The following is a 25,098-nucleotide window of genomic DNA, read 5'->3' as shown; positions in this document are numbered from 1 at the left end:
ACGTACGTCATCTCCTGTCGACATTCATCACATGGCATTATCTTTTACTGTCTGTGGGAATTTTATTGTGATGCGAAGTGTGCTGTTTATTGACTTACTGTAGTTTTGAATTGATCAATTCTATAGCAAAAACCAAAGGAAACCTTCTGAAGAATGGCGCTGTTCTTGATGAATCGGTAGGTAGTATAATGATCGGGATGCGAAATGCCTGTTTTCTTAATATAAGCACTGCTCATGTTAGCAACTTTACTCATGAACAAACTTAAGTACTTAGGTGCTGCACTCTGATTTTGTTCTGTTTAATGACTCACCTGCAGGTATCTTGGGGATGAGGACGACGACAAGAATGCTAAGGAGTTTCGTTCCAAACTCTTGCTGGAAAAGCTAAAAAAACAGGCTAAAGAGAGGGAGCAACAGGCTCTGTGCAACAGAACAGATGGTGTTTGTCTCTCTGTAACAGATACAAATAAAACAAAAGAAGACTGCACAGACAAGAAAGAGTTGCAAAGGAAAAGGAAGAAAGCCGAAGATGCCGAGGAACTGTCCTCAAATGCTAAAGTGAAGAAGTCGAATAAGAAGTCCAGGCCATTGAAACCTGTAACAGGTGACGTTACATTTGTGTATAACATCTTGCAGGCGACTTGCTTTGACATATCCCCAGTTGTAATTTCTGATATTATCTGGAGCAATTTATATCATAATGAAACATGCTGATTCTGAAATTATAGTTACTTTTTTATTGATGATGCACAAGACCAAGCAGCAGACAAAGAGGTATCCAGTGAATCTGAGAGCAGCACCGATGAAAAACAGAACAGGAAAGACACAAATGAATCTGAGAGCCAGACTGGTACCTCAGCTGAGCCCAAAAGTTCATCACAGCCCAGTTTCCCCATCCTGGGAGGATTTGAGAAGAAGGCTGTTCAAAAGGTAGTCAATAGACATACAATTTAAAAAGCAGTTAAGGTTATGTATGCATTTGTGGCTAAACCATGCTGTTGTTCTCAGGTTTATAGGGTCTTGCCACAGTGGCTGGCGCAACCAGATGTGATTCAAAAGGATATTAAGAATAACCTGATCCCCACAACGCTGGTACCAGGAATTTGCCCCAAACTTCTGAAAAGATTGGACAAGAATGGGATTGATAACTTCTTTCCTGGTAAAATAGAGCTTACTTTTTAAAGTATTGAAAACCATTTCTTTTCAAATGAAAAGGAGTTGCCCTACTAAACATTTAAAAGCCTTCTTTAAACTGAATCTTTGGTCTTGTACAGTTCAGGCTGAGGTGATTCCTGCTATTTTGGAGAGTGTTTGTCATGGGCTGATGATGGGGAGAGGGAGCTACAGACCCAGAGATATCTGTGTGTCAGCACCCACAGGCAGTGGCAAGACACTGGCATTTGTCATTCCAATCGTCCAGGTAGAAATTAATTCACTTGTCGCTATGTTTTCTTTTTTTTTTTACAAATTTAAAGGAATTACAAGTTAACTAAATTTATATTTCCCTTATTTTAGGCTTTGGCAGAGAGGGTCTTATGTCAGGTCCGAGCTTTGATTGTGCTGCCAACAAAGGAACTTGCACAACAGGTAACTATGGTAACTTTAAGCATGGTGCATAGGTTAAGCCATTGGTTCCCAAAGACTGGGTCGCGACCCACAGGTGGGTCGCAGGAGATTTTATTTGGGTCGCCAGCATAGTCACAATTTATGTTGTGTAGGCTAATACTGTAGCTTATAGCCTACCATTCACCCAGGGAAGCTAGCACCTTTCTTTTAGGATCTAGTTCGTTTACTACCACAGTCTAGTGGTGTCATGTTTTTTGTCATAACTCAATCTGTGCATTTTTGCATGTAGTATAGTTGCACAAACAATACCAGATACCAGCTCTTCAGCTTGGCCGAATAAAAACTAAAATGTGTCATTTACAATCTCAATGACCGCGCTGTCAACACCGAAGCAAACATCTACCGGATTATGCTATTGATAGTTTTGATTGTAAATGCACTCTTTAGCAGCCTCCTCACATTCCTCCTTAGTTCTGATTTAAAATGCACAACAGTGCATCGGATTAGGGTACCTTTTAAATGGACATTTTAAACGCTGTTTTCCTGACGTTTTCCGTCTCACGAACTCCACTACAGTAAGGCGCATTATCGTTGATCTGTCTGTATTCTTCACCTATTGCGCAAAAGCCTCTTGTTCTGATATTGATTAATTTCACAGTCTTACAACATATCACAACACCAATACAGCCTTAGCACAAACAATCACAATTTTAAAAATGCGGATTTAAATTCCAAAATATAGCTGCAAGCAGCAATGCGGGGGCCTAGCAGAGCGCTATAGCAGAAATGGCGTTGCCACGGCATGAGCAAGCACTTACAGCAAGAGGCCAAATTACACCAATGTCTTTGTGCGGTCTCACAATCAGCTACCATGTCCCTCTACCAAGTTTGGACTTCATACACCAAAGTGTTGCTGAGATGTGAGCTCACTTTCATTATTACAGCACCCCTAGAGGCCAAATGAGACCACTTTACTTCATGTCCTCACAATCAGCTAATATGTCCCTGTACTAAGTTTGGACTTCATACACCGAAGTGTTGCTGAGATACAAGCTCACTTCCTGTATTACAGCGCCCCCTATAGAGGCCACATGATGCCAATTTCTTAGTGCGTCCTCACAATCAGATACCAAGTCCCTGTACCAAGTTTGGACTTCATACATTAAAGCATAGCCGAGATGTTAGCCCACTTCCTGTTTGGTGGCTTCATTGCCATATTTGATTGGCTGTCACGGGCAAACAAAAATGAAATTAAAAAATCTGACAAGTATTGTTTGTGCGGCTCGGTCTGAAGATCATCTCCGACAAGTTCTATGAAAATCGGATGAAATTTGTAACCGCTGAAACTTTTCTTAGAGTTTGGACTAAATCCAATATGGCGGAGGTCCAATATGGCGGAAAGTGATAGGTTAGGGGTTGATGAACTCTGTATGGTCCAAGGATTCAGACACTACCTCAATTGTGAAAATCAGTCAAAAGAGTCAAGGATCACGCGCATGAACGCATGTCCAGCATTGAACTGGTGGTGGCGCTAGTGTGTTCAATGTATATGCACGAAAAGTGGTGTGAGTGATTGGGACAGTGTCCTGACTAATGGTCTCAAGTTTTGTTATGTTAACTCAAAACTTCACCTAGATGTTTGTCCACTTCCTGTTTGGCGGCTTCGTCACCATATTTGATTGGCTGTCACGGGCAAACAAACTTGAAATTGAAAAATCTGGCAAGTATCTTTTGTGCGGCTCGGGCAGAAGATCATCTCCGCCAAGTTCTGTGAAAATCGGATGAAATTTGTGAACGCTGAAACTTTTCGTAGAGTTTGGACTAAATCCAATATGGCGGAGGTCCAGTATGGCGGAAAGTGACGTAGTAGAGGTCATTCAACTCAGTTCAGTCCAGGGATTCCAACGGTGCTTGATTTGTGTAAATCGAACACACCGTTCAATTGTTACATGCGTGAATGTGAGTCCAGATTCGACCCATTGGTGGCGCTAGAGTGTTTGGCATAGAGTTCTGTAAATTGGTGAGAGTGATCATGGGACGGTCCTGAATCAGGGCGCTAAATTTCATAATAATAATGACTTGCGAATACCTTTCAATCCAGCTTTTCAACTTTGGGCCAAACTTTGACCTGTTGGTGGCGCTAGATGGCTGGGTTTAGAGATCTGTAAATTAGCGTTAGTGGTCAGTGGAGTGTCCCGAAACTTTCAGGCAAAAAATCTGCACTTTTTAGCCAGGCGTTCTATGGGCTGCCATAGACTCCAATGGCAGAAGTGTAATAATAATAATAAATATAGCTGCAAGCAGCAATGTGGGGGCCAAGCAGTGCGCTATAGCAGGAATGGCATTGCCAGGGCATGAGCAAGCAATCACAGCAAGTTTGATTGCAATTGGATAAAGAACGGCTGAGAAATAAGGTCATTTACTTTGTTACAGCGCCCCTAGATGCCAAATTACACCAATGTCCTTGTGTGTTCTCACAATCAGTTATGATGTCCCTCTACCAAGTTTGGACTTCATACACCAAAGTGTTGCTGAGATATGAGCCCACTTCCTGTATTACAGCACCCCTAGAGGTCAAATGAGACCACTTCCCTTGCATGTCCTCACAATCAGGTAATATGTCCATGTATCAAGTTTGGACTTCATGCAACGAAGCGTTGCTGAGATATGAGCCCACTTCCTGTATTACAGCACCCCCTAAAGAGGCCAAATGATGTCAATTTCCTACTGTGTCCTCACAATCAGGTACCAAGTCCCTGTACCAAGTTTGAACTTCATACAAAGTGTTGCTAAGATAAGAGCTCACTTCCTGTATTGCAGCGCCCCCTATAGAGGCCAAATGATTCCAATTTCCTAGTGTGTCATCATAATCAGGTAACAGGTCCTTATACCAAGTTTGGACTTTTTACACCGAAGCGTTGCTGAGATACAAGCACACTTCCTGTATTACAGCGCCCCCTATAGAGGCCACATGATGCCAATTTCACAGTGCGTCCTCACAATCAGATACCAAGTCCCTGTACCAAGTTTGGACTTTGGATTAAAGCATAGCTGAGATGTCAGCCCACTTCCTGTTAGGCGGCATCGTTGCCATGTGTGATTGGCTGTCACGGGCAAATAAACTTGAAATTAAAAAATCTGACAAGTATCGTTTGTGCGGCTCGGTCTAAAGATCATCTCCGCCAAGTTCTGTGAAAATCGGATGAAATTTGTAACCGCTGAAACTTCTTGTAGTGTTTGGACCAAATCCAATATGGCGGAGGTCCAATATGGCGGAAAGTGACGGGATAGGGGTCGATGAACTCGAGATTGTTCAAGGATTCAGACGCTACCTCAATTGTGAAAATCAGACAAAAGAGTCAAGAATCACGCGCATGAATGCATGTCCAGATTTGAACTGGTGGTGGCGCTAGAGTGATCAATGTATATGCATAAAAATGGCTGTGAGTGATTGGGACAGTGTCCTGACTAATGGTATCAAGTTTTGTTATGTTAACTCAAAGTGTCACGGAGATGTTAGTCCACTTCCTGTTTGGCGGGTTCATCACCATATTTGATTGGCTGTCACAGGCAAATAAAAATGAAATTGAAAAATCTGACAAGTATCGTTTGTGCGGCTCGGGCAGAAGATCATCTCCCCCAAGTTCCGTGAAAATGGGATGAAATTTGTGAACGCTGAAACTTTTCGTAGAGTTTGGACTAAATCCAATATGGCGGAGGTCCAATATGGCGGAAAGTGACGTAATAGGAGTCATTGAACTCAGGTCGGTCCAGGGATTACAACGGTGCCTGATTTGTAAAAATCGGACCCACCGTTCAATGGTCACATGCGTGAATGCAATCCAGATTCGACCCATTGGTGGCGCTAGAGTGTTGGGCATAGAGTTCTGTAAATTGGTGAGAGTGATCATGGGACGGTTCTGAATCAGTGCGCCAAATTTCATAACTTTAGACCCAGCGGTTCTATTTTCGGCCAAATTTCGACCCGTTGGTGGCGCTAGACGGCTGGGTTTAGAGATCCATAAATGAGCGTGAGTGGTCAGTGGAGTGTCCCGAAACTTTCTGCCAAAAAATCTGCACTTTTTAGCCAGGCGTTCTATGGGCTGCCATAGACTCCAATGGCAGATGTGTAATAATAATAATAGGAAAAGCTAGTAACTCAATGGGTGCCTTCGCAGCTTCGCTGCTTGGCCCCCAAATATAGCTGCAAGCAGCAATGCGGGGGCCAAGCAGTGCGCTATAGCAGGAATGGCGTTGCCATGGCAGGAGCAAGCACTCACAGCAAGTTTGATTGCAATTGGATAAAGAACGGCTGAGAAATAAGCTCATTTACTTTGTTAGAGCGCCCCTAGATGCCAAATTACACCAATGTCCTTGTGTGTTCTCACAATCAGCTACCATGTCCCTCTACCAAGTTTGGACTTCATACACCAAAGTGTTGCTGAGATGTGAGCTCACATTCTTTATTACAGCACCCCTAGAGGTCAAATGAGACCACTTTCCTTACATGTCCTCACAATCAGCTAATATGTCCATGTATCAAGTTTGGACTTCATACAACGAAGCGTTGCTGAGATTTGAGCCCACTTCCTGTATTACAGCGCCCCCTATAGATGCCAAATGATGCCAATTTCCTACTGTGTCCTCACAATCAGATACCAAGTCCCTGTACCAAGTTTGGACTTCATACATCAAAGAATTGCTGAGATACAAGCTCACATCCTGTATTGCAGCGCCCCCTGTAGAGGCCAAATGACGCCAGTTTCCTAGTGCATCCCCACAATCAGGTACCAAGTCTCTATACCAAGTTTGGACTTCGTACATCAAAGCGTTGCTGAGATACAAGCTCACTTCCTGTATTGCAGCGCCCCCTATAGAGGCCAAATGATGCCAATTTCCTAGGGCGTCCTCACAATCAGATACCAAGTCCCTGTACTAAGTTTGGACTTCATACATTAAAGCGTAGCCGAGATGTTAGCCCACTTCCTGTTTGGCGGCATCGTCGCCATGTGTGATTGACTGTCACGGGCAAATAAACTTGAAATTAAAAAATCTGACAAGTATTGTTTGTGTGGCTCGGTCTGAAGATCATCTCCGCCAAGTTCTGTGAAAATCGGATGAAATTTGTAACCGCTGAAACTTTTCATAGAGTTTGGACTAAATCCAATATGGCGGAGGTCCAATATGGCGGAAAGTGACGGGATAGGGGTCGATGAACTCAAGATTGTTCAAGGATTCAGACGCTACCTCAATTGTGAAAATTAGACAAAAGAGTCAAGGATCACGAGCATGAACGCATGTCCAGCTTTGAACTGGTGGTGGCGCTAGAGTGTTCAATGTATATGCACGAAAATTGGTGCGAGTGATTGGGGCAGTGTCCTGACTAATGGTATCAAGTCTTGTTATGTTAACTCAAAGCGTCACCTAGATGTTTGTCCACTTCCTGTTTGGTGGCTTCATTGCCATATTGGATTGGCTGTCACGAGCAAACAAAAATGAAATTAAAAAATCTGACCAGTATCGTTTGTGTGGCTCGGTCTGAAGATCATCTCCTCCAAGTTCTGTGAAAATCGGATGAAATTTGTAACCGCTGAAACTTTTCGTAGAGTTTGGACTAAATCCAATATGGCGGAGGTCCAATATGGCGGAAAGTGACGGGATAGGGGTCATTGAACTTAGGTCGGTCCAGGGATTCCAACGGTGCCTGATATGTGAAAATCGGACGTACCATTCAATGGTCACATGCATGAATGCAATCCAGGTTCGACCCATTGGTGGCGCTAGAGTGTTGGGCATAGAGTTCTGGAAATTGGTGAGAGTGATCATGGGACAGTGCTGAATCAGTGTGCCTAATTTCATAACTTTAGACCCAGCGGTTCAATTTTCGGCCAGATTTTGACCTGTTGGTGGCGCTAGATGGCTGGGTTTAGAGGTCCGTAAATGAGTGTGAATGGTCAGTGGAGTGTCCCGAAACTTTCTGCCAAAAAATCTGCACTTTTTAGCCAGGCGTTCTATGGGCTGCCATAGACTCCAATGGCAGAAGTGTAATAATAGGAAAAGCTAGTAACTCAATGGGTGCCTTCGCAGCTTCGCTGCTTGGCCCCCAAATATAGCTGCAAGCAGCAATGCGGGGGCCAAGCAGTGCGCTATAGCAGGAATGGCGTTGCCATGGGATGAGCAAGCACTCACAGCAAGTTTGATGGCAATTGGATAAAGAACGGCTGAGAAATAAGCTAATTTACTTTGTTAAAGCACAACTAGAGGCCAAATTACACCAATGTCCTTGTGCGTTCTTACAATCAGCTCCCATATCCGTCTACCAAGTTTGGACTTCATACACCAAAGTGTTGCTGAGATGTGAGCTCACTTTCTTTATTGCAACACCCCTAGAGGCCAAATGAGACCACTTTCCTTGCATATCCTCACAATCAGCTAATATGTCCATGTATCAAGTTTGGACTTCATACAACGAAGCGTTGCTGAGATATGAGCCCACTTCCTGTATTACAGCGCCCCCTATAGAGGCCAAATGATGCCAATTTCCTACTGTGTCCTCACAATCAGATACCAAGTCCCTGTACCAAGTTTGGACTTCATACATCAAAGCGTTGCTGAGATACAAGCTCACTTCCTGTATTGCAGCGCCCCCTGTAGAGGCCAAATGACGCCAGTTTCCTAGTGCATCCCCACAATCAGGTACCAAGTCTCTATACCAAGTTTGGACTTCGTACATCAAAGCGTTGCTGAGATACAAGCTCACTTCCTGTATTGCAGCGCCCCCTATAGAGGCCAAATGATGCCAATTTCCTAGTGCGTCCTCACAATCAGATACCAAGTCCCTGTACCAAGTTTGGACTTCATACATTAAAGCGTAGCCGAGATGTTAGCCCACTTCCTGTTAGGCGGCATCGTCGCCATGTGTGATTTGCTGTCACGGGCAAATAAACTTAAAATTAAAAAATCTGACAAGTATCGTTTGTGCGGCTCGGTCTGAAGATCATCTCCGCCAAGTTCTGAGAAAATCGGAAGAAATTTGTAACCGCTGAAACTTTTCGTAGAGTTTGGACTAAATCCAACATGGCGGAGGTCCAATATGGCGGAAAGTGACGGGATAGGGGTCGATGAACTTGGGATGTTCCAAGGATTAAGACGCTACCTCAATTGTGAAAATCAGACAAAAGAGTCAAGGATCACGCGCATGAACGCATGTCCAGCATTGAACTGGTGGTGGCGCTAGAGTGTTCAATGTATATGCATAAAAATTGCTGTGAGTGATTGGGACAGTGTCCTGACTAATGGTATCGAGTTTTGTTATGTTAACTCAAAGCGTCACGGAGATGTTAGTCCACTTCCTGTTTGGCGGCTTCATCACCATATTTGATTGGCTGTTACAGGCAAACAAAAATGAAATTGAAAAATCTGACAAGTATCGTTTTTGCGGCTCGGGCAGAAGATCATCTCCGCCAAGTTCTGTGAAAATCGGATGAAATTTGTAACCGCTGAAACTTTTCGTAGAGTTTGGACTAAATCCAATATGTCGGAGGTCCAATATTGCAGAAAGTGACGGGATAGGAGTCGATGAACTCGGGATGGTCCAGGGATTCAGACGCTACCTCAATTGTGAAAATCAGACAAAAGAGTCAAGGAATACGCGCATGAACGCATGTCCAGCATTAAACTGGTGGTGGCGCTAGAGTATTCAATGTATGCATAAAAATTGCTGTGAGAGATTGGGACAGTGTCCTGACTAATGGTACCGAGTTTTGTTATGTTAGCTCAAAATGCCACAGAGATGTTAGTCCACTTCCTGTTTGGCAGCTTCATCGCCATATTTGATTGGCTGTCACGGGCAAACAAAAATGAAATTGAAAAATCTGACAAGTATCTTTTGTGCGGCTCGGGAAGAAGATCATCTCCGCCAAGTTCCATGAAAATCGGATGAAATTTCTGACCGCTGAAACTTTTTGTAGAGTTTGGACTAAATCCAATATGACGGAGGTCCAATATGGCGGAAAGTGACGTAATAGGGTTCATTGAAATTAGGTCGGTCCAGGGATTCCAACGGTGCCTGATATGTGAAAATCGGACGCACCGTTCAATGGTCACATGCGTGAATGCAATCCAGGTTCGACCCATTGGTGGCGCTAGAGTGTTGGGCATAGAGTTCTGTAAATTGGTGAGAGTCATCATGGGACAGTGCTGAATCAGTGTGCCAAATGTCATAACTTTAGACCCAGCGGTTCAATTTTCGGCCAGATTTTGACCTGTTGGTGGCGCTAGATGGCTGGGTTTAGAGGTCCGTAAATGAGTGTGAGTGGTCAGTGGAGTGTCCCGAAACTTTCTGCCAAAAAATCTGAACTTTTTAGCCAGGCGTTCTATGGGCTGCCATAGACTCCAATGGCAGAAGTGTAATAATAGGAAAAGCTAGTAACTCAATGGGTGCCTTCGCAGCTTCGCTGCTTGGCCCCCAATAAATATAGCTGCAAGCAGCAATGCGGGGGCCAAGCAGTGCGCTATAGCAGGAATGGCGTTGCCATGGGATGAGCAAGCACTCACAGCAAGTTTGATGGCAATTGGATAAAGAACGGCTGAGAAATAAGCTAATTTACTTTGTTAAAGCACAACTAGAGGCCAAATTACACCAATGTCCTTGTGCGTTCTTACAATCAGCTCCCATATCCGTCTACCAAGTTTGGACTTCATACACCAAAGTGTTGCTGAGATGTGAGCTCACTTTCTTTATTGCAACACCCCTAGAGGCCAAATGAGACCACTTTCCTTGCATATCCTCACAATCAGCTAATATGTCCATGTATCAAGTTTGGACTTCATACAACGAAGCGTTGCTGAGATATGAGCCCACTTCCTGTATTACAGCGCCCCCTATAGAGGCCAAATGATGCCAATTTCCTACTGTGTCCTCACAATCAGATACCAAGTCCCTGTACCAAGTTTGGACTTCATACATCAAAGCGTTGCTGAGATACAAGCTCACTTCCTGTATTGCAGCGCCCCCTGTAGAGGCCAAATGACGCCAATTTCCTAGTGCATCCCCACAATCAGGTACCAAGTCTCTATACCAAGTTTGGACTTCGTACATCAAAGCATTGCTGAGATACAAGCTCACTTCCTGTATTGCAGCGCCCCCTATAGAGGCCAAATGATGCCAATTTCCTAGTGCGTCCTCACAATCAGATACCAAGTCCCTGTACCAAGTTTGGACTTCATACATTAAAGCGTAGCCGAGATGTTAGCCCACTTCCTGTTAGGCGGCATCGTCGCCATGTGTGATTTGCTGTCACGGGCAAATAAACTTAAAATTAAAAAATCTGACAAGTATCGTTTGTGCGGCTCGGTCTGAAGATCATCTCCGCCAAGTTCTGAGAAAATCGGAAGAAATTTGTAACCGCTGAAACTTTTCGTAGAGTTTGGACTAAATCCAACATGGCGGAGGTCCAATATGGCGGAAAGTGACGGGATAGGGGTCGATGAACTTGGGATGTTCCAAGGATTAAGACGCTACCTCAATTGTGAAAATCAGACAAAAGAGTCAAGGATCACGCGCATGAACGCATGTCCAGCATTGAACTGGTGGTGGCGCTAGAGTGTTCAATGTATATGCATAAAAATTGCTGTGAGTGATTGGGACAGTGTCCTGACTAATGGTATCGAGTTTTGTTATGTTAACTCAAAGCGTCACGGAGATGTTAGTCCACTTCCTGTTTGGCGGCTTCATCACCATATTTGATTGGCTGTTACAGGCAAACAAAAATGAAATTGAAAAATCTGACAAGTATCGTTTTTGCGGCTCGGGCAGAAGATCATCTCCGCCAAGTTCTGTGAAAATCGGATGAAATTTGTAACCGCTGAAACTTTTCGTAGAGTTTGGACTAAATCCAATATGTCGGAGGTCCAATATTGCAGAAAGTGACGGGATAGGAGTCGATGAACTCGGGATGGTCCAGGGATTCAGACGCTACCTCAATTGTGAAAATCAGACAAAAGAGTCAAGGAATACGCGCATGAACGCATGTCCAGCATTAAACTGGTGGTGGCGCTAGAGTATTCAATGTATGCATAAAAATTGCTGTGAGAGATTGGGACAGTGTCCTGACTAATGGTACCGAGTTTTGTTATGTTAGCTCAAAATGCCACAGAGATGTTAGTCCACTTCCTGTTTGGCAGCTTCATCGCCATATTTGATTGGCTGTCACGGGCAAACAAAAATGAAATTGAAAAATCTGACAAGTATCTTTTGTGCGGCTCGGGAAGAAGATCATCTCCGCCAAGTTCCATGAAAATCGGATGAAATTTCTGACCGCTGAAACTTTTTGTAGAGTTTGGACTAAATCCAATATGACGGAGGTCCAATATGGCGGAAAGTGACGTAATAGGGTTCATTGAAATTAGGTCGGTCCAGGGATTCCAACGGTGCCTGATATGTGAAAATCGGACGCACCGTTCAATGGTCACATGCGTGAATGCAATCCAGGTTCGACCCATTGGTGGCGCTAGAGTGTTGGGCATAGAGTTCTGTAAATTGGTGAGAGTCATCATGGGACAGTGCTGAATCAGTGTGCCAAATGTCATAACTTTAGACCCAGCGGTTCAATTTTCGGCCAGATTTTGACCTGTTGGTGGCGCTAGATGGCTGGGTTTAGAGGTCCGTAAATGAGTGTGAGTGGTCAGTGGAGTGTCCCGAAACTTTCTGCCAAAAAATCTGAACTTTTTAGCCAGGCGTTCTATGGGCTGCCATAGACTCCAATGGCAGAAGTGTAATAATAGGAAAAGCTAGTAACTCAATGGGTGCCTTCGCAGCTTCGCTGCTTGGCCCCCAATAATAATAGGAAAAACTACTAAAACAATGGGTGCCTTCGCAGCTTCGCTGCTAGGCCCCCAAATATAGCTGCAAGCAGCAATGCGGGGGCCAAGCAGTGCGCTATAGCAGGAATGACGTTGCCATGGCAGGAGCAAGCACTCACAGCAAGTTTGATTGCAATTGGATAAAGAACGGCTGAGAAATAAGCTCATTTACTTTGTTAGAGCGCCCCTAGATGCCAAATTACACCAATGTCCTTGTGTGTTCTCACAATCAGCTACCATGTCCCTCTACCAAGTTTGGACTTCATACAGCAAAGTGTTGCTGAGATGTGAGCTCACATTCTTTATTACAGCACCCCTAGAGGTCAAATGAGACCACTTTCCTTACATGTCCTCACAATCAGCTAATATGTCCATGTATCAAGTTTGGACTTCATACAACGAAGCGTTGCTGAGATTTGAGCCCACTTCCTGTATTACAGCGCCCCCTATAGAGGCCAAATGATGCCAATTTCCTACTGTGTCCTCACAATCAGATACCAAGTCCCTGTACCAAGTGTGGACTTCATACATCAAAGAATTGCTGAGATACAAGCTCACATCCTGTATTGCAGCGCCCCCTGTAGAGGCCAAATGACGCCAGTTTCCTAGTGCATCCCCACAATCAGGTACCAAGTCTCTATACCAAGTTTGGACTTCGTACATCAAAGCGTTGCTGAGATACAAGCTCACTTCCTGTATTGCAGCGCCCCCTATAGAGGCCAAATGATGCCAATTTCCTAGGGCGTCCTCACAATCAGATACCAAGTCCCTGTACTAAGTTTGGACTTCATACATTAAAGCGTAGCCGAGATGTTAGCCCACTTCCTGTTTGGCGGCATCGTCGCCATGTGTGATTGACTGTCACGGGCAAATAAACTTGAAATTAAAAAATCTGACAAGTATTGTTTGTGTGGCTCGGTCTGAAGATCATCTCCGCCAAGTTCTGTGAAAATCGGATGAAATTTGTAACCGCTGAAACTTTTCATAGAGTTTGGACTAAATCCAATATGGCGGAGGTCCAATATGGCGGAAAGTGACGGGATAGGGGTCGATGAACTCAAGATTGTTCAAGGATTCAGACGCTACCTCAATTGTGAAAATTAGACAAAAGAGTCAAGGATCACGAGCATGAACGCATGTCCAGCTTTGAACTGGTGGTGGCGCTAGAGTGTTCAATGTATATGCATGAAAATTGGTGCGAGTGATTGGGACAGTGTCCTGACTAATGGTATCAAGTCTTGTTATGTTAACTCAAAGCGTCACCTAGATGTTTTACCACTTCCTGTTTGGTGGCTTCATTGCCATATTGGATTGGCTGTCACGAGCAAACAAAAATGAAATTAAAAAATCTGACCAGTATCGTTTGTGCGGCTCGGTCTGAAGATCATCCCCTCCAAGTTCTGTGAAAATCGGATGAAATTTGTAACCGCTGAAACTTTTCGTAGAGTTTGGACTAAATCCAATATGGCGGAGGTCCAATATGGCGGAAAGTGATGGGATAGGGGTCATTGAAATTAGGTCGGTCCAGGGATTCCAACGGTGCCTGATATGTGAAAATCGGACGCACCATTCAATGGTCACATGCATGAATGCAATCCAGGTTCGACCCATTGGTGGCGCTAGAGTGTTGGGCATAGAGTTCTGGAAATTGGTGAGAGTGATCATGGGACAGTGCTGAATCAGTGTGCCTAATTTCATAACTTTAGACCCAGCGGTTCAATTTTCGGCCAGATTTTGACCTGTTGGTGGCGCTAGATGGCTGGGTTTAGAGGTCCGTAAATGAGTGTGAATGGTCAGTGGAGTGTCCCGAAACTTTCTGCCAAAAAATCTGAACTTTTTAGCCAGGCGTTCTATGGGCTGCCATAGACTCCAATGGCAGAAGTTTTATAATAATAATAATAATAGGAAAAGCTAGTAACTCAATGGGTGCCTTCGCAGCTTCGCTGCTTGGCCCCCAAATATAGCTGCAAGCAGCAATGCGGGGGCCAAGCAGTGCGCTATAGCAGGAATGACGTTGCCATGGCAGGAGCAAGCACTCACAGCAAGTTTGATTGCAATTGGATAAAGAACGGCTGAGAAATAAGCTCATTTACTTTGTTAGAGCGCCCCTAGATGCCAAATTACACCAATGTCCTTGTGTGTTCTCACAATCAGCTACCATGTCCCTCTACCAAGTTTGGACTTCATACACCAAAGTGTTGCTGAGATGTGAGCTCACATTCTTTATTACAGCACCCCTAGAGGTCAAATGAGACCACTTTCCTTACATGTCCTCACAATCAGCTAATATGTCCATGTATCAAGTTTGGACTTCATACAACGAAGCGTTGCTGAGATTTGAGCCCACTTCCTGTATTACAGCGCCCCCTATAGAGGCCAAATGATGCCAATTTCCTACTGTGTCCTCACAATCAGATACCAAGTCCCTGTACCAAGTGTGGACTTCATACATCAAAGAATTGCTGAGATACAAGCTCACATCCTGTATTGCAGCGCCCCCTGTAGAGGCCAAATGACGCCAGTTTCCTAGTGCATCCCCACAATCAGGTACCAAGTCTCTATACCAAGTTTGGACTTCGTACATCAAAGCGTTGCTGAGATACAAGCTCACTTCCTGTATTGCAGCGCCCCCTATAGAGGCCAAATGATGCCAATTTCCTAGGGCGTCCTCACAATCAGATACCAAGTCCCTGTACTAAGTTTGGACTTCATACATTAAAGCGTAGCCGAGATGTTAGCCCACTTCCTGTTTGGCGGCATCGTCGCCATGTGTGATTGACTGTCACGGGCAAATAAACTTGAAATTAAAAAATCTGACAAGTATTGTTTGTGTGGCTCGGTCTGAAGATCATCTCCGCCAAGTTCTGTGAAAATCGGATGAAATTTGTAACCGCTGAAACTTTTCATAGAGTTTGGACTAAATCCAATATGGCGGAGGTCCAATATGGCGGAAAGTGACGGGATAGGGGTCGATGAACTCAAGATTGTTCAAGGATTCAGACGCTACCTCAATTGTGAAAATTAGACAAAAGAGTCAAGGATCACGAGCATGAACGCATGTCCAGCTTTGAACTGGTGGTGGCGCTAGAGTGTTCAATGTATATGCATGAAAATTGGTGCGAGTGATTGGGACAGTGTCCTGACTAATGGTATCAAGTCTTGTTATGTTAACTCAAAGCGTCACCTAGATGTTTTACCACTTCCTGTTTGGTGGCTTCATTGCCATATTGGATTGGCTGTCACGAGCAAACAAAAATGAAATTAAAAAATCTGACCAGTATCGTTTGTGCGGCTCGGTCTGAAGATCATCCCCTCCAAGTTCTGTGAAAATCGGATGAAATTTGTAACCGCTGAAACTTTTCGTAGAGTTTGGACTAAATCCAATATGGCGGAGGTCCAATATGGCGGAAAGTGATGGGATAGGGGTCATTGAAATTAGGTCGGTCCAGGGATTCCAACGGTGCCTGATATGTGAAAATCGGACGCACCATTCAATGGTCACATGCATGAATGCAATCCAGGTTCGACCCATTGGTGGCGCTAGAGTGTTGGGCATAGAGTTCTGGAAATTGGTGAGAGTGATCATGGGACAGTGCTGAATCAGTGTGCCTAATTTCATAACTTTAGACCCAGCGGTTCAATTTTCGGCCAGATTTTGACCTGTTGGTGGCGCTAGATGGCTGGGTTTAGAGGTCCGTAAATGAGTGTGAATGGTCAGTGGAGTGTCCCGAAACTTTCTGCCAAAAAATCGGAACTTTTTAGCCAGGCGTTCTATGGGCTGCCATAGACTCCAATGGCAGAAGTTTTATAATAAATATAGCTGCAAGCAGCAATGCGGGGGCCAAGCAGTGCGCTATAGCAGGAATGGCGTTGCCATGGGATGAGCAAGCACTCACAGCAAGTTTGATGGCAATTGGATAAAGAACGGCTGAGAAATAAGCTAATTTACTTTGTTAAAGCACAACTAGAGGCCAAATTACACCAATGTCCTTGTGCGTTCTTACAATCAGCTCCCATATCCGTCTACCAAGTTTGGACTTCATACACCAAAGTGTTGCTGAGATGTGAGCTCACTTTCTTTATTGCAACACCCCTAGAGGCCAAATGAGACCACTTTCCTTGCATATCCTCACAATCAGCTAATATGTCCATGTATCAAGTTTGGACTTCATACAACGAAGCGTTGCTGAGATATGAGCCCACTTCCTGTATTACAGCGCCCCCTATAGAGGCCAAATGATGCCAATTTCCTACTGTGTCCTCACAATCAGATACCAAGTCCCTGTACCAAGTTTGGACTTCATACATCAAAGCGTTGCTGAGATACAAGCTCACTTCCTGTATTGCAGCGCCCCCTGTAGAGGCCAAATGACGCCAATTTCCTAGTGCATCCCCACAATCAGGTACCAAGTCTCTATACCAAGTTTGGACTTCGTACATCAAAGCATTGCTGAGATACAAGCTCACTTCCTGTATTGCAGCGCCCCCTATAGAGGCCAAATGATGCCAATTTCCTAGTGCGTCCTCACAATCAGATACCAAGTCCCTGTACCAAGTTTGGACTTCATACATTAAAGCGTAGCCGAGATGTTAGCCCACTTCCTGTTAGGCGGCATCGTCGCCATGTGTGATTTGCTGTCACGGGCAAATAAACTTAAAATTAAAAAATCTGACAAGTATCGTTTGTGCGGCTCGGTCTGAAGATCATCTCCGCCAAGTTCTGAGAAAATCGGAAGAAATTTGTAACCGCTGAAACTTTTCGTAGAGTTTGGACTAAATCCAACATGGCGGAGGTCCAATATGGCGGAAAGTGACGGGATAGGGGTCGATGAACTTGGGATGTTCCAAGGATTAAGACGCTACCTCAATTGTGAAAATCAGACAAAAGAGTCAAGGATCACGCGCATGAACGCATGTCCAGCATTGAACTGGTGGTGGCGCTAGAGTGTTCAATGTATATGCATAAAAATTGCTGTGAGTGATTGGGACAGTGTCCTGACTAATGGTATCGAGTTTTGTTATGTTAACTCAAAGCGTCACGGAGATGTTAGTCCACTTCCTGTTTGGCGGCTTCATCACCATATTTGATTGGCTGTTACAGGCAAACAAAAATGAAATTGAAAAATCTGACAAGTATCGTTTTTGCGGCTCGGGCAGAAGATCATCTCCGCCAAGTTCTGTGAAAATCGGATGAAATTTGTAACCGCTGAAACTTTTCGTAGAGTTTGGACTAAATCCAATATGTCGGAGGTCCAATATTGCAGAAAGTGACGGGATAGGAGTCGATGAACTCGGGATGGTCCAGGGATTCAGACGCTACCTCAATTGTGAAAATCAGACAAAAGAGTCAAGGAATACGCGCATGAACGCATGTCCAGCATTAAACTGGTGGTGGCGCTAGAGTATTCAATGTATGCATAAAAATTGCTGTGAGAGATTGGGACAGTGTCCTGACTAATGGTACCGAGTTTTGTTATGTTAGCTCAAAATGCCACAGAGATGTTAGTCCACTTCCTGTTTGGCAGCTTCATCGCCATATTTGATTGGCTGTCACGGGCAAACAAAAATGAAATTGAAAAATCTGACAAGTATCTTTTGTGCGGCTCGGGAAGAAGATCATCTCCGCCAAGTTCCATGAAAATCGGATGAAATTTCTGACCGCTGAAACTTTTTGTAGAGTTTGGACTAAATCCAATATGACGGAGGTCCAATATGGCGGAAAGTGACGTAATAGGGTTCATTGAAATTAGGTCGGTCCAGGGATTCCAACGGTGCCTGATATGTGAAAATCGGACGCACCGTTCAATGGTCACATGCGTGAATGCAATCCAGGTTCGACCCATTGGTGGCGCTAGAGTGTTGGGCATAGAGTTCTGTAAATTGGTGAGAGTCATCATGGGACAGTGCTGAATCAGTGTGCCAAATGTCATAACTTTAGACCCAGCGGTTCAATTTTCGGCCAGATTTTGACCTGTTGGTGGCGCTAGATGGCTGGGTTTAGAGGTCCGTAAATGAGTGTGAGTGGTCAGTGGAGTGTCCCGAAACTTTCTGCCAAAAAATCTGAACTTTTTAGCCAGGCGTTCTATGGGCTGCCATAGACTCCAATGGCAGAAGTGTAATAATAGGAAAAGCTAGTAACTCAATGGGTGCCTTCGCAGCTTCGCTGCTTGGCCCCCAATAATAATAATAGGAAAAACTACTAACTCAATGGGTGCCTTCGCAGCTTCGCTGCTTGGCCCCCAAATATAGCTGCAAGCAGCAATGCGGGGGCCAAGCAGTGCGCTATAGCAGGAATGGCGTTGCCATGGGATGAGCAAGCACTCACAGCAAGTTTGATGGCAATTGGATAAAGAACGGCTGAGAAATAAGCTCATTTACTTTGTTAAAGCACAACTAGAGGCCAAATTACACCAATGTCCTTGTGCGTTCTTACAATCAGCTCCCATATCCGTCTACCAAGTTTGGACTTCATACACCAAAGTGTTGCTGAGATGTGAGCTCACTTTCTTTATTGCAACACCCCTAGAGGCCAAATGAGACCACTTTCCTTGCATATCCTCACAATCAGCTAATATGTCCATGTATCAAGTTTGGACTTCATACAACGAAGCGTTGCTGAGATATGAGCCCACTTCCTGTATTACAGCGCCCCCTATAGAGGCCAAATGATGCCAATTTCCTACTGTGTCCTCACAATCAGATACCAAGTCCCTGTACCAAGTTTGGACTTCATACATCAAAGCGTTGCTGAGATACAAGCTCACTTCCTGTATTGCAGCGCCCCCTGTAGAGGCCAAATGACGCCAATTTCCTAGTGCATCCCCACAATCAGGTACCAAGTCTCTATACCAAGTTTGGACTTCGTACATCAAAGCATTGCTGAGATACAAGCTCACTTCCTGTATTGCAGCGCCCCCTATAGAGGCCAAATGATGCCAATTTCCTAGTGCGTCCTCACAATCAGATACCAAGTCCCTGTACCAAGTTTGGACTTCATACATTAAAGCGTAGCCGAGATGTTAGCCCACTTCCTGTTAGGCGGCATCGTCGCCATGTGTGATTTGCTGTCACGGGCAAATAAACTTAAAATTAAAAAATCTGACAAGTATCGTTTGTGCGGCTCGGTCTGAAGATCATCTCCGCCAAGTTCTGAGAAAATCGGAAGAAATTTGTAACCGCTGAAACTTTTCGTAGAGTTTGGACTAAATCCAACATGGCGGAGGTCCAATATGGCGGAAAGTGACGGGATAGGGGTCGATGAACTTGGGATGTTCCAAGGATTAAGACGCTACCTCAATTGTGAAAATCAGACAAAAGAGTCAAGGATCACGCGCATGAACGCATGTCCAGCATTGAACTGGTGGTGGCGCTAGAGTGTTCAATGTATATGCATAAAAATTGCTGTGAGTGATTGGGACAGTGTCCTGACTAATGGTATCGAGTTTTGTTATGTTAACTCAAAGCGTCACGGAGATGTTAGTCCACTTCCTGTTTGGCGGCTTCATCACCATATTTGATTGGCTGTTACAGGCAAACAAAAATGAAATTGAAAAATCTGACAAGTATCGTTTTTGCGGCTCGGGCAGAAGATCATCTCCGCCAAGTTCTGTGAAAATCGGATGAAATTTGTAACCGCTGAAACTTTTCGTAGAGTTTGGACTAAATCCAATATGTCGGAGGTCCAATATTGCAGAAAGTGACGGGATAGGAGTCGATGAACTCGGGATGGTCCAGGGATTCAGACGCTACCTCAATTGTGAAAATCAGACAAAAGAGTCAAGGAATACGCGCATGAACGCATGTCCAGCATTAAACTGGTGGTGGCGCTAGAGTATTCAATGTATGCATAAAAATTGCTGTGAGAGATTGGGACAGTGTCCTGACTAATGGTACCGAGTTTTGTTATGTTAGCTCAAAATGCCACAGAGATGTTAGTCCACTTCCTGTTTGGCAGCTTCATCGCCATATTTGATTGGCTGTCACGGGCAAACAAAAATGAAATTGAAAAATCTGACAAGTATCTTTTGTGCGGCTCGGGAAGAAGATCATCTCCGCCAAGTTCCATGAAAATCGGATGAAATTTCTGACCGCTGAAACTTTTTGTAGAGTTTGGACTAAATCCAATATGACGGAGGTCCAATATGGCGGAAAGTGACGTAATAGGGTTCATTGAAATTAGGTCGGTCCAGGGATTCCAACGGTGCCTGATATGTGAAAATCGGACGCACCGTTCAATGGTCACATGCGTGAATGCAATCCAGGTTCGACCCATTGGTGGCGCTAGAGTGTTGGGCATAGAGTTCTGTAAATTGGTGAGAGTCATCATGGGACAGTGCTGAATCAGTGTGCCAAATGTCATAACTTTAGACCCAGCGGTTCAATTTTCGGCCAGATTTTGACCTGTTGGTGGCGCTAGATGGCTGGGTTTAGAGGTCCGTAAATGAGTGTGAGTGGTCAGTGGAGTGTCCCGAAACTTTCTGCCAAAAAATCTGAACTTTTTAGCCAGGCGTTCTATGGGCTGCCATAGACTCCAATGGCAGAAGTGTAATAATAGGAAAAGCTAGTAACTCAATGGGTGCCTTCGCAGCTTCGCTGCTTGGCCCCCAATAATAATAATAATAGGAAAAACTACTAAAACAATGGGTGCCTTCGCAGCTTCGCTGCTAGGCCCCCAATAAAGAAACCTCCACAATTAGGCTACAATATAACAACAAGTTATTTGCATATGTTTACATCGGAATCGACGTCCACGGTGTTATGGATCCAAATGTCTGCAACACAACGTAGACTAACATCTCTGTTTAGAAATTGAGGAACAACTTATTATGCTGAGAGTGACTCGTAGCATGCGAGAATATCCCCAAACTCTCAGATGCGCATTAAAACTGATCTTTTCTGATCTTTACTGATCCATTGTAGAATGGTTTTGAAGGGGCCCAACATAGAAAAGTTTGAGAAGCCAGGGCCTAAAACATCAACAATTTGGGCAGTATTTGGTGGTTGCATGTTAGATCTGAAGTGAATTGGGTCGCGATGGTCTGTCGTTTTTAAAAAGTAGGTCCCCAGAAAAAAAGTTTGGGAAACACTGGGTTAAGCATATGTGGGTATACTGTATTGCTGAACTGCACTGTATTGGTGCTACACATTAGTGGTGTCTATAAGGTCGCCCTTTACTGTAAAGCACTTTGGGTGCCTTGACAAAGCGCTTTATAAATATCAGTTGTTTTATGGGTATTCTGTTTTGATTGCTTGTAAAATTCTAAATTCACATTATGTGAATATATATATATATATATATATATTCAGTTTAATCATGGAAATATCCTTTAATTTTCTAGGTGTATAAAGTTTTCTGTATGTATGCTGAAGGCACCAACTTGAAAGTGGTGATGATTGCTGGCCAGAAGTCTTTTGCTGCAGAGCAGGCATCTCTTTCAGAAAACAGGTAAGTAATCCAGAAATGGGAGAAATAGGGAAACCAATGACTTATTATCAGAACACATGATTGACTTACATTGTATATCAGAGGCGGGCTGGCCTGCAGTTTGGCTGACATTGTCGTGGCGACCCCAGGCAGGCTGGTGGATCATATCAACAAGAACGACGGTTTCAGTTTGCAGCACCTACGATTCCTTGTGAGTCAAACAGTTGCTGTATAGGTAACCATAATGTTGTTTTGAAATGAGGGATGTTGTCCTCTCTTTTCTCTCATACAAATTGACTTTGTATTTTTTGATTGGAATCTTAGGTAATAGATGAGGCGGACCGAATGATTGACAGCATGCACCAGTCATGGCTCAAACTGGTCACTCAAGCAGTGTATAAGAAGGGTGCTGATGGGTCCATCTTCGGGAGGAGAAAACCAGGAGCCATCACAGCAGCCAGGTCCGACTCTGATACCTCTGCCAGTGGTTTAGTAGACTGCATTGACTGGCTCCAAGTCAGCACTAGACTATGAGCTCTCACAAGTTATTAATTCCACAGTGTTTGAAAAGATTGTTTTCCAGATAAAGGCAGAATATGAATGCCTGGCGACATTGTATCTGACCCTTTCATATTGATAGATTAGCTAATTGAGAAATATGCTAGCTCTGGTGCTGACCAAGTGCTTTATAGTGACAAATAATTACAGAAACTATATATTTAGTCCAATAATATTTGTGAGCCCCCCCTCATCAGAATACTGTTTCACAGTGTTCTTATGGCTTGATCTCTTCTGCTGCAGCTTGTCCCCGCCCCAGATACCTCTTCAGAAGCTGCTGTTTTCTGCCACCCTGACCCAGAACCCCGAGAAACTCCAGCAGCTGGGTTTACACCAGCCCCGGCTCTTCAGCTCCATCCACAGCAGTGCCTCCACACTAGAGGCTTCTCAACCCACAGAGAAATTCAACCTCCCCGAGGGCCTCACGGTAGAGTCTCCATACACTTCTCCTTACAGACCCTGCCAGCCAATGCCAACAAATGTGTTGTCTTATTTCCACATTGCATGACCAGAAGACTGACGGCTATGGAAGTAGAAACATGCTCTTACTGAGAAACAGTGTGATACAGTCATGATGGATCCATATGATTGTTGGTCACGTTGTGTCCTAACTGATTTGTCTGTGTCTCTGCAGGAATACTACATCCCGTGCACTCTGTCCAAGAAGCCCCTCATCCTCCTTCATCTGCTACTACGTCTGAAGTTCAGCACTGTGTTGTGCTTTACTAACTCCAGAGATGCTGCACACAGGTGACTGGCTAATATAGGAGACAAAACAAAATCAAGTCAGAAATCATTCCTCTCCCAATGTGTTCTCTACTTTGAGCTGAAATGTATGGGTTTGGACAGTAGGCAATGGTATGATGGACGTTTCTGTAATTCCTACCTTGGTTGTTCACAGGCTAAGCTGTGCACATAGTTGAGTTGTACAGTGTCACCAATTGATACAAAGTATTTCAAGCCTCCAACATTTGAAAATGTGTCCATTGTGTTGACTTTTTTTGTGCATATATATATATATATATATATATATATATTTGTGTGTGTGTGTGTGTTTTTGTCCCCGATATTTCCTTGGACATGACGCCATTTCTCTTCTCTGCAGGCTGTTCATGCTGGTGAAGCTCTTCGGAGGGGTTCAGGTTGCAGAGTTCTCCTCACGCCTAAGTCCTTCTGAGAGGAAGAAGACCCTGAGGGATTTTGAGCAGGAGAAAATTCAGTTGTGAGTGCAACATTTGTGTGCTGTTGCTTGAAACAACTGAATTAATAGTTGTGTTGCAAGTGGGGTTATAATGCAGTTACATGTGTTCTACTGATGCCGACAAATACTAATTTTGTTCATCTGTTGTCTGTTCTCACAGGTTAATAAGTACTGATGCAGCTGCCCGAGGGATTGATATTCAGGGGGTGAAATGTGTTTTGAACTACGATGCACCTCAGTTCATCAGGACCTACATTCATAGGCAGGTTACAATTCATGTTATCATCACAAATAAAGTGTAGCCATGCTGGTCATTTGTGGTATAAATATATTGTTATACAGGCAACAAGGGTCACACATAGATGTGCAGAAAATATCAGCAATGGCATTGATTATTTTTGAATTTCCCCTTGGGGATCAATAAAGTACCCATCTATCTATCGATTACAAGTAGAATTTCAGACTGATTCCACTCCGGATAGATGAATGTCTGACCATATAATGGTATATCTAACCTTATAGTGGTATTTCTCATATTTTTGTTCTATAGGGTTGGCAGAACTGCAAGAGCAGGGAAATCTGGAATGGCATTCACATTCTTACTTGGAGTTCAGGTAAAAGGATATAAACAATTCCCCACTATTGCTTTTCGTGTTTCTGTTTCCCCATCAGATCTATGAAGTCATGAAAATGTATGTAATTGAACATTTGAGTACCGGTGTATACAATATGACTACTTTACGTATTTCCCATTGTATATTAAACTGATCTGTAGGCTATACTGTTGCTCAAATTTACAGAGATGAAACACTATGCATGGGTAATACAAATACAAACTTTTTTGCCTTTTTTGTTCATCTAGCAGTGAACAAACATCCACTGTGATTTAATTAGCGTCTGCCTCTTTTCAGGAGAAAAACTTCCTTCAGATGGTGGTGGATGCAGGCAGCCCAGGGGTTCAGAAACAGATCATCCAATCAGAGAGCCTGAAAAGCATGGAGGCCCAGTATGAACAGACTCTGGTGGATCTGGGAAATGCTATCAAGGTAAGCTCATGAGAGAAAAATAGCATTCCTGACTTGTCATATCAGTCAGTAAATGTTCATTTATTTTTTAAAAATAAATTGTTATATTAGAAACATAAGGAACTTTTGGGAACTAAGGAGCTTTTGTCCAAAGTGACCTATACTGACTCAGTGACTTACAATTACATTAATATTAACAGTTTAAAGTAAAGACATGTTGTTAATAAATTAAAAAAATATATGAATGTACAGAATACTGAATAATAAAATTCATACTGTATATATAATTTTGTGACATTTTAATCTCCTTTTCTCTACAGGATGAAAAGGCAAAGAAACGTATGACACTGTGATGCATCTGTTTTGTTTGGTGATTATTTGTAAATAAATAAACTTCATTTATGTGTCCTTCCTCTTTACCATGTGAATACTTTGCTTATAATTGTAAATATTGAATTAAC

At 43.7% G+C, this 25,098-nt stretch overlaps 1 protein-coding gene across 1 annotated transcript; it reads left to right on the top strand.

The window, feature by feature from the left end:
• Window positions 1-33: 33 nt before the first annotated feature.
• ddx51 (DEAD (Asp-Glu-Ala-Asp) box polypeptide 51) lies at window positions 34-25,045 on the top strand. Its single transcript, XM_076269660.1, has 16 exons — window positions 34-176; window positions 318-604; window positions 755-930; window positions 1,009-1,159; window positions 1,275-1,420; window positions 1,516-1,587; window positions 21,768-21,874; window positions 21,956-22,064; window positions 22,178-22,314; window positions 22,655-22,838; window positions 23,046-23,161; window positions 23,517-23,633; window positions 23,773-23,874; window positions 24,163-24,226; window positions 24,524-24,658; window positions 24,958-25,045. Exons 1-16 carry the CDS (start codon window positions 154-156, stop codon window positions 24,988-24,990), a joined length of 1,959 nt encoding a protein of 652 aa, XP_076125775.1. The 5' UTR covers window positions 34-153; the 3' UTR covers window positions 24,991-25,045.
• The last annotated feature ends 53 nt before the right edge of the window (window positions 25,046-25,098 follow it).

Source organism: Alosa pseudoharengus, unplaced genomic scaffold (assembly GCF_046254945.1).
Source record: "Alosa pseudoharengus isolate Yale_2024_CS ecotype anadromous, Long Island Sound unplaced genomic scaffold, YU_APseudo_1.1 YU_APseudo_1.1_scf_6, whole genome shotgun sequence".
Lineage (NCBI taxonomy): Eukaryota > Metazoa > Chordata > Actinopteri > Clupeiformes > Clupeidae > Alosa > Alosa pseudoharengus.
Note: the sequence above shows the minus strand (reverse complement) of the source record. Positions and strands in the feature narration are given on the sequence as shown.